General features: G+C 38.2%; 1 protein-coding gene across 1 annotated transcript; it reads left to right on the top strand.

Annotated features, from left to right (window-relative positions):
- The first annotated feature begins 1,879 nt into the window (after nucleotides 1–1,879).
- Nucleotides 1,880–2,560, top strand: LOC124342134 (secreted RxLR effector protein 161-like). The gene has a single exon (XM_046795105.1). The coding sequence runs from the start codon at nucleotides 1,880–1,882 to the stop codon at nucleotides 2,558–2,560; it is 681 nt and encodes a 226-aa protein (XP_046651061.1).
- The last annotated feature ends 16,702 nt before the right edge of the window (nucleotides 2,561–19,262 follow it).

The following is a 19,262-nucleotide window of genomic DNA, read 5'->3' as shown; positions in this document are numbered from 1 at the left end:
GAAAATTGGTGATCTGATTCACTCCGATGTTTGTGGACCGGTATCAGTCTCATCTCCTGGTGGCGTTAAATACTTTGTAACTTTCAAAGATGACTTCAGTAGCTATAGTGTCATTCATTTCATCAAACGTAAATCGGAAGTTTTTGATCTCTTTAAACAGTTTGTGAAAAGGGTTGAAGTTGAAATTGGAAACCCAGTCGTCTGTCTAAGAAGTGACAATGGCGGTGAATACGTTGGGAAGGAGTTTGAGACGTGGCTTAGTGAAAACGGCATACGACATGAGAAAACCGCGGCTTACACACCAGAGCAAAACGGTGTGTCAGTGAGACTTAACAGAACGGTACTGGAATCGGCAAGGAGTATGCTCTTTTTCTCATCCCTTCCTTTGGAGCTCTGGGCGGAAGCATCCTACTGTGCTGTATATCTGCTCAACCGAGTGGCAACTAAAGCCGTAGAAGGTAAAACTCCATATGAAGTATGAAAGGGAGTGAAGCCGAATTTTTCCCACCTCAGGATCTTTGGATCTACAGTTTTTGTGCATGTCCCAAAAGAAAAAAGAGGAAAATTTGATCCTAAAGCCATTAAATGTCAATATGTGGGTTATTGTGAAACCCAAAAGGCTTTCAGGGCCTGGGATTCTTAAATCGCAAAGTTCTAATATCTAGGGATGTTGTTTTTCAAGAGCTGGATGATCGAGCAGTTGAAATTGACGAACCAAGCAGCATATTTTATCTGGTTGCCAACTCCTGTTTTGAAGAAATCGGGCAACCAGATCAAAAACCACAACTCAATATGCCATTTGAACCAAACAACATTCAGGATGGAGAAAATCTTCCCACAGAGTCTCAAGAAGTGAGTGATTCCAGTACTAGCCATGAAGAAGTTGACATACAAGAGTTGACCGGTGCTTCTGCAGTTAATCAACATCAAGAGCCTCCCCTTGGACGGAGAGTTCGCAGACCACCTGTAAGATGGATTGATGAGAAAGAAGTCTTATGCTAAGCTTGCTTCAGTGGGTGTTGTGGAAGAATCGAAAGACTTCAAGAATGCTGTCGAGTTCCCTCAAGCAGACCGTTGGAAGAATGAAATGGAAGAGGAGATTGATGCTTTAGTCAAAAACAAGACCTGGACGATGACGAATTGGCAGAAAACCCATCGACAATAGATCGGTGTATAAATTGAAGCTTGATGAACAAGGAGAAATTCGTCGTTTTAAAGCTAGGCTTGTCGCCAAAGGCTTCACACAGCGCCCAGGAATTGATTTTCATGAGACCTTTTCCCCTGTGGTGAAATATGAATCTTTACGTGCTCTTCTTTCAATTGCTGCCGTTTTAGATCTCGAGATGTTGTAGCTTGATGTAAAGACTGCGTTTCTGAACCGACAATTAGAAGAAGAATTGTACATGACCCAACCCGAGGGTTTTATTTCTCATGTCCATGAAGAAAAAGTCTGCAAGTTGAAACGGAGCATTTATGGACTAAAGCAGGCCTCCAGAGCTTGGAACCTGAAATTTCACGGATTCCTCATTAGTTTTGGTTTTGTTCGAAGCAGTGCGGATCAGTGTATTTACGTCCTCAAAGAAGAAAAGTGTCTAACAGTGATTGCAATATGGGTCGATGACTTGTCAGTGTAGTGGATTTTCTAGCCAAACAATTTGAGGTGACGTCTGGCCCTGCGGATTGTTTTGTTGGAATTCAAATAGCTCGAGACGGTTTGAAGAAAACTATCCACATCTCTCAAGAAAACTACATCAAGCGACTTCTGGAGAAATTTGGCCTGTCTGACTGCAATACTCGTGTCGTTCCTGCGGAACCCTTTTCAAGTCTATCAAAAGGCTTTGATGGACGCGAAAATGATATTTCCACTCGTCCAACATTGATGGAGCCGTTTCGCGAGGCCGTCGGATCCTTTATTTATGCTGTCACCTGTACTCGACCCGACATCACTTTTGCTGTCAGTCAAGTCTCACAGTTCTCAAGTTCTCCGACTCAGGTGCATTGGGAAGCCGCCAAGCGTATCTTCTCATATTTAAATGGGACCGCAAGTCACGGAATTGTTTTCGGAAGCTCTGACTCTCGGAACGAACTTGTTGCCTACACTGATGCTGATTTCGCCTCGAACTTAGATGACAGACGCTCGACTACTGGAATCATCCTGATGTTAATTGGAGGCCCTTTAAGCTGGAAGAGTGAACGACAGAAATGTGTTTCCTTGTCAACTACCGAGTCCGAGTATGTGGCAGCCGCCACAGCCTCAAAGGAAGTAGTGTGGATGAGACGCCTTCTCCAAGATTTTTGTTTCCAAGAATCTACGCCAACTACCCTGTTTTTTGACAACCAGTCTTCAATTAAACTAGTCAAGAATGCGGAATTTCATCAACGCACAAAGCATATCGACGTGAAGTTTCATTTCATCCGAGCTTTGCAAGAGGAACGAGTCATTGACGTCACCTACATCAGTACAGATATGCAGCTTGCCGATATCCTGACAAAGGCTTTGCCAGGACCAAGATTTGTAAAGCTGAGAGAAGAAATCAATATTGTTACTTGTACTTGTTAATTTATTGCTTGTGCTTGTTAACGTCGTCGCCTATGCTTGAGTGGGTGTGTTGGAAATAGGAGGCAAGCAGAGGCTTCCGTCTGTTACTGCCCGTACTCCCTCTGTCGTCTGTAATGTCACCTACTTCTATTTCTATATAAAGTGTCATGTCAGTCGGTCTTTTGTTCTGTCCAGTTGTCTCAATAAAGGTAACGCTGCATTTTGATTGTCCTGTTGTATATTTATTGGGCAAAGTTCAACACCAACGAGGGCCTGAACGTCTTGCAATTAAGGCCACGGGCCTGAAAGGTATGGGCCTGAAGGGGAAGGGCCTGAATGTCGTACATCCGTCGTCCTCGAGTGTGGTTTCACATTCTATGGGCTGCCTAAATTGCTTAACAGCATTAATTTGCCTGTTTCATAAAGAAAGAATTTGTAATGAAATGTTTTCAATTTGGAAAATAAAAAATAATTACATTGTAGGTGAAGGAACCAAAATAACTGTAGTGGCAGCATCATTCACTTAAGTGTCTTCTTCTAGTGTACCTTCGCTTTCAATGAGACACTGAGAAGGATTGACAGTTTCAATATGGTCTGTTTCATCACTCACTTCTTCTTGCTCTTTACTACTGCATATAACAACATTATTTGTTAGATTATTGCAATGTAAAATTTTTAACTGTTATGTACCTAAGCATGGAAACAAATTTTGGTGGTTCAAAAATTTCTCCAATTGTAGTTTCATCAATAAATGTGCTGCCAATAGAGCCTGAATTGGGTTTAGAAACACAACTATGTGTTTGGGGAACTGTCATGATAGTAGACGTGGAAGATGTATTATAAATACAATTAGTAAAAAGTGATTCAATCTTAAACAACTTACTGTTAAGTTTACATTTCTTAGTATCTTGGTTAGGTGGAGTGTTCTCACTTCCAAAAGTTCTTTTTAATCGTTTCTGGCTGTTTGCTGCATTACCTAGCAGTGGTGGTAGTTTTTGAAGACGGTTTGACGAGGATTGAACGTTTGAAATTGTTGTTTGCATTACATCACATTGCTTTTGTTGTTTGTTTACAGTAAACAGTTGTTTAAGAGGAGTACGGCTGGATACTTTAGTAGAAGCTTCCTGTTAACCTGTTGAAAGTAATGTTACAACTAACATGTAATACAGTAATACAGTAACAATTGTAATACCCAAGTGATGTTTAGATACAGCAGACGAGCTTAACCTCCATCTTTCATAGCGATGAAAATATTTGCCATCTGAAAACCCTTTTACAACATCTGTCTCATCAAAATGATTTTCACACAGAAACGATGCTTGCTTCAGTTCAGGAATGATTAATTTCCAACTGCAAAACTTGTTCTTAAGGACAGAAAAAATACAATTTTTTTTGTTTTCATTTAAATAACTAATACCACAAAGGAAACAATATTTTATTGAGATTTTTAGTTTAAAAGGATTTGAAAGAGACATTCTCTTGAGAAATTACCAGCCATGAGGCTTCTTGACTATGTTCACGTAAGTCTACGCGTGGTGGCAGCACTGCATATTAATGAGCCAAACTATTATGTGGGCGTCACCAAATAACAAAATCACATGATTTCGAAACTTCGTCACGTCATCTCGAACTTTGAGAAAATGCTGGAAAATATCTGACAAAGCCTTATGGAGAATTCCTACAGCGTCGCTTCACCATACTCTCTATCACTCTGTCTTTTCCAAAAAGATATATTTTGATTCGGCAACGCTGCCCGCTACATCTTTGGTTGGCAGAGGGTCTTTTTTATGTCTAGTGTATACACGTTTTTGTATAATCTCTCTGGCTTTTTTTGGGGGGGGAGGGAAGGGGGGATTTAACTTACCCACTAGAATTAATGAAATTCAGTTAAAATATACTCTATTTGTTAATTGCTTATTTATACAACTAATAAGAATTGTGCCGGTTGACGGTCTGCCAGAAGGAAAATTTAAACAGCTTTTTTAAAATTGTGTTTTTATTTCTTCTTACACCAAAATTCTGAGTTTTTTTTCTTTACTCTTCATATTGATCCTCTTAAGATAATAACAATGTTTATCTGCGCAATATTTCTATTAAGTCAGGCTTGGCATTTTCAAGCCATTTGTTTTTTCAGTTCTGACAAATCAGATTGGATGGTAGAATGTGCTGCATCCTTTTCAGATTGGATTGCAGAAATTGCAGCATCCCTTTCCACAAACCTCTTCTTCAGGTTGTTAGCGATGGAGTTGACGAAACTTTTGTCGTCATTGGTCTTTCATCTGTCATGAAATTTTGGATTTATTTAAAAAATCTAACTTAATTAGAAAAAATCTAACTTAAATTTAGTCGAATAGACTAAATTTTAATAAGAAACTTGCTTGTTGTTTTAGAGCAGCTTGCACGCATTCTCTCTCATAGAAAGTTACAACGAAAGAGCGGTTGCGTGCATGCATGGAAGGTCTAACAAAGTGCATGAATGAATTATACAAATTAAGTGCGTGTGCAAAAAATGAATTATACAAAGCAAGGAATATCAAGTAAAATGCAGCCGGAGTACAATAAAGGGGGAAACCAAGGGAAAAAAAGCAAACATAAAGCAAGCACCAACCAAACACCAACAAAACACGAAACTAAAAAGTGTGCAACCAAACAACAAACTAAAAAAAATTTCTTCATAATTTGGGGGTGGGGACATGCTTAAACTTAGAAACTCGAAAAAAGTAAGAAAAAAGTATAACACGTCCACGGGCTCCACGTCCACGGGTTCCACGTCCACGAGCAATGTGTCCTCCATGATTGCCACGACCTGTAAAAAAGGTAAGAGGGGAAGGGTTATTACTTAAAATTAAGGAAAAATTTAATAATAACTATTTTGGCTTTCACTTTGACGTTTCCTGTCAATAAGCACGACCTAAAATTAAACAAAACTTCGTAAGGCCCAGAAGCCTCTGCACCACGTCCTGCGGCCAACGTATCACGTCCTGCCCCTCTTGGACCGCGCCGTCCACGATTGTTCTGGATCAGGGGAGCTGTAATGGACAGTAATTGATTCCGGTTGGGACCCCATCCGTGCGAAGGAATCACTCCAACCTGCATAAACAGTAAAGGTTAGCTGTTTTTTTATTTTTTTATTTTTTTTTATTTTTTATTTTAACCTATTAATACTTACATTCTAAAATGCCAAAGGATTGTGCACGACAGTGCAATTCAAGGCGTACCCATGGATGTTAGAGTGATTGAATCGATTAGGGAACAGCCGGTGAAGAGCTTCTGGACTTCACGATGGTTTGTCATCTAAGCCATGAAACTGGTCGCTCTGCCTGCTGCCATAAAAGCAGTTCGAACTATGACATGGAATTCTGAAAGTCCACGGCATGTTCTGGCAGCTCTGTTTTGTTTCTTGTACAGGACCATCTTGTAGACACAGAATGCAAATTGTGATTAGGATATGTTGTTTAAGATATGTTTTTTTGTTAGCGAGATATGGTAGTGAACCCTTAATAGACAGGAGGTTAACCCAATAATTTCATTTTGTGTTTGTTATTGGTTTAACCTCCTGTCTATTAAGGGTTCACTATTATTGGGTTAACCTTCTGTCTATTAAGGGTTCACTACCACATCCAACTGGTCTCCTCTGGACTGGTCAAACGGAATTTATATTTGTGCCCATAAAAAACCAATTTGGGACCACACGAATTGGAAGGACAAAAGCCGTCTTTTTTCCGTCCTTTTTTTCCCGGCACGATAGAGGCGTCAGACGGAACCCTTTAGTTTTTAAGCGTTTCAATTAGACGGATAAAAACCGTCTTTTTTTCCGGAATGTTTGTACGGTACGGAAGGGACGGTTTTTATACCGATTAAAAACCAGGCATGCTGTCTGGGGTGTCTCCGCCAAATCCGAATGAATGCTCGACGACAAAAAAAATGAAAGCCGCGATTCGATTCTGTTTTAAGGGTTGATTAGACTCAAAATCAATTGTCATCTGTAGTTTCGTGTTGTTGCATGATCAAGAAACATTTTAAATGCTATGTGAGGAATACAAATGTGTCAACACACACCAATGCTTCTAGTGTACCGTGCCGTGTAATATTTTGTTCAATTTTAACAAAAAATTAACTGTTTTTATTTCAAATTTTGATTTCGGGTGAAAATTGGAGTATAGTGCAGTATTTTCCATATTTTGATTTTTGAGCGTATTGGGTCCTAATTAGCTTCCTGATTTTTCCTGATCGTTCCGAAGTCTATTCCTGCACTACACTGTGGCTGGGGCTTCATTGTAACTAAAGTAGATAGATTTCGTCAAATTGCTATCTTAACATGGGTTTCATACGGGAGATTGAAGTTTCAAACCGTGACGCAGAAGAGGTAAGAAAAAACCTATGCCACTTGGAAATGTGGATGACTGTTTTCATCTGATGTTTTCATAAGGAAACCAGTGGATCGGTGTCATTTTGTCCTACAAACAATTCACTTGAAACAATTGCCGCCAACAAGTGAAAGTTCGACACGGGCTTAATTCGCGTAACTCTTCCTCGCAGTCCTTGACAGGTAAAGCTTCGTTCCCTCTACTGCTTTTTTGAGAGTCTTACGTTTTCGTAAAGGGTTTCAGCAATTATTTTGTCTTGGTTTGCGTTTATCGTGTTTCGACTAAATAATCTTGTTTTCAACAAGAGGCACTGTCGAAATGTGACCAGGAACTGGTCAACTACAGGAAACCCGACATCGGCGATGAGTCTAAGATCCTCCCGCCACTTGTAGTTCTGTGCCGGGGAAACGTGGGATTCAAATGTAACGTTGGTCACCACTTGGAAAAGAAATGCGCCTACAAATCCCGAGATTGGAAGGCGCTTAGGAGTGGGCTGACGCACCACTCCTTCCATCTGGAAAAGCGGAAGCCGTCGGTTCAAAAGCTTTTGGAAAAGCAGAATTGGTTTGTTATTTTCGAGTGTACATGTTAATAGAGTCGTTGCCTGAAATTTAGATTTATTTTAAATAATAATGCAAAATTAGAATTTTCCCTTATGTTTTTAGGCAAGTGTCGGCAAGTCTTGGAATCACCGAAGTACTTTCCTCTCCCTGCGCGGTGCGCGTGTCGCCTTACGTCACCAACAACGGTCCAGTTTGCTCACTCTGCGATCAAAGGGTGCACACATTGTAGCATTCTAATTTGGCTACCTGCTACGGATGCGCCAATCGCATCGTAATCATCTATCCTAGAATCACCGACCAACACGTGCTCAGCTATGCACCGTCACAGGAAAATTCACTGACGCCCGCAAAACGCTGTTGTTTATTTGTGCACGGATGTCAAGCGAATACGGGAACGTGCTACAGATGTATTTGACAAGCTTTATCTCGCCGTGCAGCAAAGTGGGAGGTAAGTTGCAAGTGGTTCCCCTTTGAAGCTTTGGGTGTACAAAAAATATAGGATGCTTCAAAATTTGCGTGTTTTGCTTAAAGTTTGTTGAAATTTACCTCTTTCTGGTAAAAAAAGAAACAAAAAATTGTTTAATGTTGAACCCATCGGTGAGTTAGTTATTTGTTTGATCACATTTGTTTACCAACGGCTGATCGCTGATGGCATGTTTATGTTATGTTGTTGTGCGTAACAAAAGTTTTTGTTCTTTTTTTCCGTTTGCTAGAGAAATCGGAAAATACAGCGGACGAAATCGTCACGACTACTTACTTGAACCACTGGTTGTGGTGAAGTACGCAAGCTCGTCCGGAGCCCATCCTTCATTGTTGGCGATGAGCATCCCGACTTATCAACAGATGAAGGACATGGTGACTCTAAACAAGTTGCCAGAGTACATTGTCAACGCCTACTGTCCGGGTGACGTCGTACTGAATGCCATGAACCAGCCGACGACTATCTGCATAGGGCATACGGATTTTGTAAAATTGTGTTTGTTTGTTTGTTTTGTTTTTTCGGGGGGGGGGGGGTTGTGGCGGAGCGGAATGGTTGACATTTACGCGAAAAGGTTTTTGATGGCCTTTTCACGTGGGCTTTTGTGAGCATTTGAAGAAGCAGATGAAGCATCTTTTCTGTCGAAAAATTTCCGTCTATCACCTAACACTGTTTTCGAACTTTTCCCATGAAATGCTAATCCGCGAGCTGTTTGAGCGAGGCATTCCTCCGGGAGCGTTTTATTTCTACTGCCGTGGATTGAACTCTTTGCACGGCAAGACGGTTAGTAACGAGACGATGCTCTTGGCTCTTGACTTGTGCAGTGCCATACTGAGCAATATGTTCCGGTTAGGCTTTCGACCATAGGGTTTCGCCTATCTGTGTGTCGCAAATGTAGGTGAGTCCCGCCTTAATTTTTTTTTCTGATTTTGTTTGTTAGTGAGCTGTGTTTCGAATATGTCAACGATCGACGTTCCATCAAATGTGACGTTACTACATGACATCACGCTTAGTGGGGATGGAGCGTGCGAAATGGAACTATAACGCTTTGCTTGGTAAACACAGGTATCAGTCAGCGCGTCAACCAGGCGCCGCAGAGACGAAACAAGATTAAGGTCGACCATGCACTCACCGCTTCCCAGTCATCGATGCAGGTATTTGGCTTTAGACCAGCAGCGTGTGTGACGCAGTAATAGGCGAAAATAATTACAGTGTCACGTTTTTAAATAGTACGAACTCGATGCTCAGGCCGCGCTGATCGTGTGCCAATTTCCTGAATTCCAGCGTGTAGTTGGCTCAAGTTTTGACGTGCATTGCGGTCTTTTTAATCGCTGGTTTCACGGTAGCTGCATCCAGTTTACGAGAACAACCACGGACTTTGTTGACTTGTGCCACATTGAGTGGGTTTGTGCGTCGTGCGCAACTCCGGTCGTGCTGGGCAAATTCTACCTCAGACATGATCAGTTGGCGTTGACCATCTACCTCGGCGTCTGCTGGAAAACTAAGGCTAGTTATAATTTACGGAATTTGGTTAAATTGTGCGCGTATAAATAGGCTCAAAACTTGCGTAATTTTGGTAGGGTGTAGGAAAAACTTTTGTAGTGGTGAACCCCTCGGTGTATTTAACTTGCCCATTTGTCTTGCCGTTTTAGCTAAGAAAAATTTCGATTGGGCAACGCTCGACTTTATTGCATACTTTGCTGGCAGGTGCAGCCAACTGGATATTCACTGTCTTAACGCGAGTTCAAGGAACGCAACTTAAAAAAAATATTAAAACGAGATACTAAAAGACATATTTCTTGGATTTCGATTCGTGAGCTATTAATGTATCAATAATATTAACCACGTTTGGCTGTAAAATAACACTTTGTATAGGTTAAAAATCAGGCTAGAAAACCGACATTTTTTTCATATGTAATAATGCCTGTGTCCCTATTTTGTTACTAAAATTGATTGTGGTGGTGTAAGTTTGTTGGGATCGTCCCCATTTTCGGCAAGGAAAGTGAGAAAAGTTTTTTATTTAATTGTTTTTTTAAATTGTTTTACAGTGTATCCAACTTTTGTAAAACATTTGTCCTCCCATCCCACCAAGCGCACCCAATGTCTTCAAAAATTAGGGTTTTTCGCATTAAATGAAGGTGTCTAAATTTCATTTTTAAAATTTCATAAAAAATTAGTAAGATAATTAGGAATACACCCCAATCCTAACTTTGACAGAAAAATTCAAAAATTTATCGGAAATGAAACAGACTAATGAATGTACCTTATACCAAGATTCCTTTAAGTTTTGATGTACGAAACAACAAGCAAAAAAAGCACCGTTCTCTGCTCGTCCTAGACAAAGCCTAATTATATGCGACATCAATAAATGGTAGGGATATGTTCCACAAAATCGATCAAAACCATTAATTTGGAATCGGCAGTAGCCAGCCTGTTTTGAGAATCTTGAGAAGTCTCTTCATAAAGTGATGACAACTCTATTTTCGGATAAATGTACAATTCAAAATCAAGAATTGAAAGGAACTTAATAAACACGAAGCTGATCGAGATAAACTTCTCAGCACACGAGGCTGAGAAGACGGCAGTTTTGAACTTTAGATGCAGTAATAACTCTAACTCGCTATATAATAAATGATTCGCGCTATAATTACTTATTGTTCCCCATTTTTGGCTGCTTTAATGTCAAATAATGTAATTGCCTAGCGTAATAATTAAATATTTCATGGAATAATTTTAATAAATAAGAAATGACTCAAGCCGAATATGCTAGGAATGCTGTTTATTAAAAAATTAGTTTCAAATTTCTTAACCAAAGCAGTAACAATAAAAATTTCTGCATCTTCTTGGTTCATCAAAGAAAAATTTACTAACTATTTCGACAGGATCAATGGCGAAAGGAATATGTTTGATTCCTGTCAATTTAAGGAAAGCTAGAGAAAACAACACCATCAATTGGTCTAGGCAAAAAAGTCTGCTTTGATAAGTATCCCAATTATTTTACAATTAAAAGGGCCTGTTGAGAATTGGGTAGGTATAAAATATTACAGATGCGAATGAAAACACATTCAGAAAGAAGAGAGCCATAGTTTACTCGTTTGGGAGATCCTTTATACGAATAGGAAGTAAAAATTAACCCTGTTGTATTCATTTTGAATCGAGAATATTGCTGAAAAACAACCTCGTCAATGTAACTCGGATCACAGTTCAAATAATTGATTACAGCTATTTCCTCGTATTCAAGTTGGTGCAACAGAACGTCCAATTAATTTAATTTGGCCACCGTTTACTGACAATCCTGGTTCGTAAGATCTGATTGGCAAATTGAGGTCTCCAAAAAAGTTACAAACATGAGAAGGCACACAAGAATCCTTTTTTTTTAAACAAAAAACCGTATCTCCTGCACCACCTATAAAACAGAATAAAAGCAAGTTTGCAATTAGATGATAATTCCACAAGTAATTTGAACTTGCACTTGTTCATGCTTCAAGCAAGTAAAGAATTGAAAATTTGCACATTTTCCAATTCATTTACAAACACCCAAAAGGAATGCAGGAAGCGAAATAAAGCATGAATGGATGAATCACAAAAAAATTGTGTCAAATTATATGAATGTAATTCTCTCGGATTCAGTTTTAACCAACTATTAAAAGATGTTTGTTTGTTTTTTCATTGTATGTATTTGGAATTTTTTCGTATTTATTTTCTTACATTACGGTTTCTTAAATAAGTTTATGTTATATTAATTTGAAACGTTGTTATCCTGCAAATCTTATTGCTCTGCAGTTATTTGGTCGCCATTGTTATCAATCCAAAAAGTCCCCTTAGAGACGCACATCACACTGTATTTTACTGATAATTATCAGGTGTCTATGATAACAACACTTACTTTCATAGTCATATGTATTTCTTTCTTCGATGTCTGTTTTTTGCATTTCTAGTTTTCAGTGTTTTCCCAATTCGTCGTATCTTTTTCCGGATATGAGTTAAGCTGAGCCTGCTGTATCTGCAAACCGAGCTAAATAAAATTTCTATAAGTAAATCAGCTTCCCATAATATAATTTTTACAAAAAATATTTGTGGTTGAATAGTTACGATCTGGTGATTGATTTGACATACAATTGGTCTTGAAAATCAAGTGGTCGTATTCCATTTTTGCTTCGTCCATTGATAGATCGTTACGAGTGTTAAAATAGCAAGTAATAAAGAAAATAGAAATTAGACATTGAATGTAAGTGAAAAATGAAATTATTTTTCCCCATTTCATTGTTTTAAAAATGTTACCAGAAAAAATGAGAGAAAAGTCAAATAGATGAAATGTTTGATCAAGAAGATATCAAACATTTCATCTATTTGACTTCTTAGAAAAACCACTGCTTTATTAGACCATACGACACGAGCGTTCGGTAAAGGTATAAGAAAAGAAAAAAAATTTATACATGCAAAGTAAATCGGCATTTATCACAATTGGGATGAGAAGAGAGGAATGAGGGGTTATTTATAATTATGGCTTGGCGATAACCCAAAAATTATTTTTTTGGTTCCGATCATTCCAGACAACAAAACAATCACATGGAAGGAACTTTACTGGATTATTCTAATATCTTTCGCAAGTAGTTCAATCGGAAAATAATTAATTGTGTTTTTTTATATAGAATAAAGAGATTGTAACCGAGTTCTTTCGTTTAAGGCCAATAAAAGCAACCAATACACATTGCAAATTTAAATAATAATGTTTTTGAATTGAGAATTTATTTGAAAATTTGACATGTATTTTTACCAAAATGTCGTTACCCTTCCAAGCTATTTTCATGGTGCAATTTTTCAACCCGACTCATTTCGCAATAATTTACCCTTTCTCTCTCTTTCTCTCTGTGCCTTCTATCAGTATTTTTTGTATTTGTCTATGCAAACATTTATGAAAACTAATAGATTTTAGAAGTGAAAATTCTTGGTTTTTTTCTTGACGAGTAGGGGATCTTTTCCAGGTAGAATTTTGGCTTCTTCAGCTTCTTCTTGTGTCATTACAATTTGTGCTACCAACTCAGTGTTTTCTTTTCTAACCAGGTCTCTCCCTTTGTCGCAACCTGCAGAAGACTTAGATTCCGCTGCCCTTTTTTAGACGGCAAAGAGCTGCTTATAAATTATTTATTCTTACCAAAAAACTTTTTATTCATTCGTTTCTTCATTTGTCTCGGCCGCCACTTGTGATCCAGTTGAGGTAACCGCTTCTAGATCGTAAACAGAAAGTTCACCGTTAGCCTCTTAAATGTCATCGCGATATCGAGCAGATGTTGCTGCTTGGTTTAACCAAACCAAGTTGGTTACATTGTGATGTGAACAGTTCATTCAGACTGGCGATATCGTTCTGCTCCGTAGGATCTTGGCACGGGATATCGTGGTGTCCTAGTGGGCACCTTGCCGAGATCAATAGCAACAATATAACTTTTTCTAATTGATATTCAACGTTGTTTTAATTATTTAAAGTAACATATCAACAATCAAATAAATACAAACACTAGTTACCGATTCAACATACAATTCATCACCCTTAAATATTATTTATCCATATACATTATACAAGATAATTACCATTAAAGTCGCAATCACTGAGATCTTCCATGGCGAGAGAATAGAGTGTAACTGAGGTTCACGGATTATGCTGAAGGAAAAGGTACAAAAAATGGCAGACTATACCTTGGAAGAGGGAGACACGTTAACATAAGTAAGTTTTGTGGTGGTATAAAAAAATTAAAAAAATTATGATACTGGAAATCAAAAATATACCTTTTTTATAGATGATGGTTGTCCAAATGGATTAAGTATATCCTCAATGAAGGGAAAGGAGAAATTTCTTTTTTTACCAGTTTTGTTTCAACATAAATTAGAACTTGCCAAAAAATAGCTATTGGAGTGGGCTGTAAAGCTTTTCTAGATTTGGTGTTGACACACATTCCATAATTAGAGCTGGACGACGAAGATTCGTGCATAATGAAAATGAAATGAAAAAACTAAAGGCAACAATTGGAATTGATCACTACACTATGGAATCTCATATTCGCCTACCAGGGTACGTAAAAGTGGATTGACATTACATTTATTTATACATGCAGATTGATTCATTATAAGGTTTCAGATATTTTATTCTGATGACAATCGTTACGTTATTTTCAGGCTTGGACAGATACTTTCGAAAACCATTTTCTATGACGATACCGTTTCCCTCCTTTTTTCTATTTCCGACTATCGGACGATAGAGTGAAAAAAGTATCGGTATCAAGATGAACGATGAATTTACGATGATTTTTTAAAATTTTATTTTAAAAATTTTTGTACAACCAAGATTATCTACTGAAAAATATATTGATACTGTAGAAAGAATATGAATATATGAAGAAAATTGATGAATACATTATTGACTGTGAGCGAGACTATCAAGGACTTTCTTATTACAAAGTAGGAATTTTTTTTGTTTTAGTCCCAATTTTTTTTGGTTGCGGCCTTATTCGCATGTTTATATTTTGACAAAGGTACGTTATCGAAGCTTGTCAGCTCTTTGTATGGACAATTTGATGTAATTAAAATTGTGTGCAGATAATCCTTCAAGGCAACTTTTGTCATGTGATGTCTCAAATAATTTGAGATACATAAAAAAGGAAGATAAATCGAAGAATGAATAATACTAACTGCACAATCCTCTGACATCTGAATATCAATGTAAAATCCTTTGTTAATTATTTTTTATTTAATTATATAAATTCATTTTAAACTGTCTTGTCAAGTGATAAAGCTTACCCTTTCAGCGTCAGACTCTGATGAAAACAAGGCCTACTTTCAAAACTTATATGTTGATGGTTTGAAAAACGAACCACGTTTTCGTTGTTATACATGACGAATAAGAAATAATCAAAACATTAAGCTTCAGCTCTATGTTTACTTGTCAGTTGTCACGCAATAGATTAAGCAGAAGCCAATTATTGCACAAATTCATTAATAATAAAATACCCCCTATATTTACCAGTAACAATTATCACTAGGATATTACTAAAATTTTAGGAAAATAAAAAAAGCAAAAAAAGTCAGTTTCGGAATTGAAAAGTAAAATGAACGAAGGCAAACGGCAGCTAGATTCATCATAAGCTGATATTAATAAAAACTAAAATGACTAACGGAAGGCATACACATTTTTATAAGAACTTCTGTCAGCAAGAACTAGTGCATTTGTTATCTCGCTAGACCGTCGTTAACTCTGCTGATTTCAGCAGACCATTTTTGCCTCTTAAACCATTTCAGCTAAAAATAGCTGAAATTGGTATTCTTTGGTATTTTATAGTAGCGGCGAGCTGTTTTTTTTGTATGGGCTACCCAATCAAGCAGCACTGTCGTTGCCGCAGACGGAGCGGGGCAGATACCTCTGCAAGACATTGACGTCTGCCGGCTTGATGGCCAAAATGAGTTGAGCGACAGGTATGTTAGCTATTGAAAGTAGTTTGGTTTCATTTCTGTTAGAACTTTTTTTTCATCTCAGTCTCATCGTTTACTTCTTGGCTTTCATTCCGCGCCACTATCAGAACATTGTCATTGAGAATCCATTCGTCTGTTCTTAACTTTTCTACGACATGTTGTTGGCGTAAGTTCGGCCTGTTCCATTGTTAGACTAAATGACTCGTAATGACGAAAAAAATGTGCTTCATTTCTTGTTGCTGCAATTTGTTTAGTGCAAACAAAGAATAATTAGACATTTACGTCTACTCGAAGAGCGTCTTGAAGGTTGCCCACAAAATTTTTGCTGCATTACACCAACGTTTTCATTCCCATTTTCTAAAAAAAACACTGGATACTTGTCTTAAACACATTAGCGACGTTAACCAGTGAGTTTTCTTTAAATTAATTTGTTTCAAGTCATTTACTTATTTCATTCTTGATTTTTTCACCTCAGAGTCTCTTCGTACATTTTTTACTCTGCCGGATTGGGTTCAACGGGACAGAGTACGGTGGAAAATCCGTTAAAGGGCTACAGACGACAACAACCCTGTAAAACGTATGGCGAAAACGTCTTTGGCCTTAACAAACCCATCATAATCATCCCCTTCCCCTAATTCGTTCACAATCATATCACACAATCAATAATAAAGATGAATTTTCAAATGCATTTTTAATATTTTAAAATAGAATAAACAAAAATAAGTCATTAAAAACAAATTTGATTTGTTTTTTTTGCGCAATTTAAAAAAATTGTGAATTTCAATCACGAATTCAACATATAAAAAATTGCCTAATGAATTAGACCGTATTTAAGGATAGGGAATCAAATTAAGTTTAAATTAAATCAATTCATAGATTATAGAACAAAAACCTATATTTTTACTATACCCTCGAGAGGCGAGGGCCCTCCTAACCTAGCGAACCTGGCGGGAATCTTGGGATCCTTTACTTAACGACCGCCGTTTCTTCCAAGAGACTGGGATAGCGCGAGTTTCCTATTATATCGTGCTGAAACCAAGAAGTTAGAGTTGGGCTATCAAATAACAGCCTTATGGAAAGTTGGATCCCACACCCTTGCTACCTATTAATTAGAGTGTAGCAGAGACTTGACGTTGGTCGTTACTGACCAAATTATCAAGTGATCCAGTGCACGAAGAATTCTACCAGAAGTCAATGACTAAGAATTTTATAGAAAGCTACGCGTGACGCTTATTGGCCAAGGAAGAAGAAGAGCGACCCAACCGATATTGGCGGCCCCATTTCGGTGTACCAATGGCCTCTGGACGTCGAGAATTGCGCTTAGTATTCGCCGCGGCGTCAAAGTATCACGAAAGTAGCCTTAACAACTACGTCATGGCAAAACTGACCCTTCAAAACCCACTTCCCGCCATTCGTTTCCGTTCTTCGTTTCCAAGAAGGAGTGGTTGCCTGGGCCCACGACATCGTCGCCATGTTTAGTCGCATTCGATGCAACCGTGGATGGAGGAGAGGCAGATGGTGCCATTCTGCGCAACATCTACGTCAACGACTACCTCGACTCCGGCAGGTGCATGGAAGAAGCGTACTGGTGAGCGACAGCAGTAAATGGGTTGGTCAAGAGCGGCGACTTTCATCTAGACCATTGGGTGTCGAACGACATCCGTCTCTTAGTGAAACTCCCGCCATTCGACTCAAAGAGTAACAAGTTTATCAACATTGGAGCTTACGACGCGGAGATCATCCTTGGAATCACAGAGAGGCCTGCCACTAACATTTTGGGGTTCCGAATGAAATTAATACACATCACCTACACGAGTGTTGAACTTTTATCGAAAGTGCGGGTCTTTTTTACCCTTAGGGAACTGCTGCAAAACTTACTGTGAAGGCCAAAATTTGACTAGAAGAACTGGGCTTAAAAGGATTGAAGTGAGATGTTCCAGACACTGGTTCAGATCGTGAATGCTGGGAGCAGTTCTTCGGTGCAATGGAGCAGCTGCAAAAAATAGAATTCTCCCGCTGTATCTTTGCGCATAAGGAAAATATCTTCCGTACGAAATTGGATAACTTCGTTGACGCCTCAGAATAGGCCACATGCTACGTCCAGTGTGTATAAAGACCATAAAGTAATTGTCGTCACTCGTCAAATCAGTGACATAATATCAGTCCACGGTTGATGGTTCGAATCACAAAATTTTTTCATATAATGGAACACTATGATTGGGAAGTCGACTAGTGCTAAGACATCTAAGCGTAAAAAAATGTTTGCTCTCTGAAATCATCATTCAATCCCATTTTCACCAATATTTTAACGTTATTAACAACATCTGAAAAGTAACATACAAACAAGAATGAAATTAGCATTCTAAATAAGATCGCTGACATGGAAGTTTGGAAAAAGTGCCACAAGCTTATCTGCGTGCCACACTTTAGACATTGGTACCGGGAGAATTCCCAGCAGACGAAGATTGGTCGAAACCGTATTGGAGTATCTGAAGGCTCCTAAGACACTATCTTCTACTGCAACTGCGGCCGTTTTGCTAACCGTTTCCTCCCGTTTTATGGCACTCTCCAGGAGATTGATCATTCCATGACGTTCGTGCTGCGTTCGTGAAATGCTTGAGTTATCGAAACTCTCACGTAGTCTTCCTCCATCTGTTTGGAAATTTACTGTACTGACAGTTTAGTTCCTTTAGATTGTCCTATTACATAATGATATTTCTACATCTAATGACAAAAAAACTGATTTTTAGCACCAACCTGAATATCAAGCATGATTGAGCGGGACATCGCGATGCAATGTTCTTTTAAGACGTCATCTAGTATGGGAATTATCTTTTTTTTTTCATTTCGATGTAGTTACACTGCCGTTCAATCAAAAGACTAATATACTTCAGTACGAATACAATTCCTAATTTAAGATAATGGTGACACAAAATTTGTCCATCGTACCAAAGTCGTATCCGCATGTGATTCCAGTAAATCATACCTATAACACCAATAATGTTAGTTGTTTCACTTTTAAGTTATCCCTAGCGAAAATATGACAATTAATAACATTAAATTGCTGTAGATAACCAAATCAAAGTAATCTTGGAACATTAAATGACATAGAAGATAAAAGTGGGAAATCGAAATTGCTGTAGGTATAATACAACCAAAGAAATACAGTAACTTACTGAGAATTTCAAGTCCTCCAACAACATTTGGCTGTTACTTAGTATGTCCTTAGAGTTCACTAGCTTTATCAACAATTTCTCTGTGTAAAAAAGTTGGTGGTAATCTTGTTATAGAGAAGTTCATTATGTAAAGCGTAATTTAATTTGAAGTCAATTTAAATGAAGCAATAGTTTTAGCATTTATTCATTTAATCTTCTCGTCCTTATCTCTAAGAAATTTGTGATAGGAGACTAGTGTGTCAGGTAACCTGGAACAAAATCAAATTTTGCAGATTTGTTTGCCATTGTAACGGCAACTGCAGCAACAGTTTGCATTGTGTCGATGGAGGACTCAAGTAATTCCTATTAGTGTCCCATGAAATCTTCAAATTTCTTACAGATAGTATCGATGTCTTTAAAAATTTTGCTTGTATCGCAATACTCCTTCTTGTTTGAGACGAAACCGTGTTTAACACTTTTTATTATTTCCACATTTTATGTGGACTACACTTGTGCGCGTAACCAGCAATATGTACTAGCAATTGGGTTTGGAGGCATCGCACATTTCTCTCCCTTGTATATTCTGTCAGACTGTCGTTTTTTTTAGTACGGATCGTTACTTTCCGGCCGGATTGAAGTCTCGTTAAAAAATGACCCGAAAGTATTGAACGTGTTAATTTGGTCTGGGAAAGGGGGGTT

Source organism: Daphnia pulicaria, chromosome 6, assembly GCF_021234035.1.
Source record: "Daphnia pulicaria isolate SC F1-1A chromosome 6, SC_F0-13Bv2, whole genome shotgun sequence".
NCBI classification, from domain to species: Eukaryota; Metazoa; Arthropoda; class Branchiopoda; order Diplostraca; family Daphniidae; genus Daphnia; species Daphnia pulicaria.
Note: the sequence above shows the minus strand (reverse complement) of the source record. Positions and strands in the feature narration are given on the sequence as shown.

Coding starts and splice junctions, on each gene's coding strand:
- LOC124342134 (XM_046795105.1), top strand. CDS start 1,880: ATGGAGCCGTTTCGCGAGGCCGTCGGATCCTTTATTTATGCTGTCACC.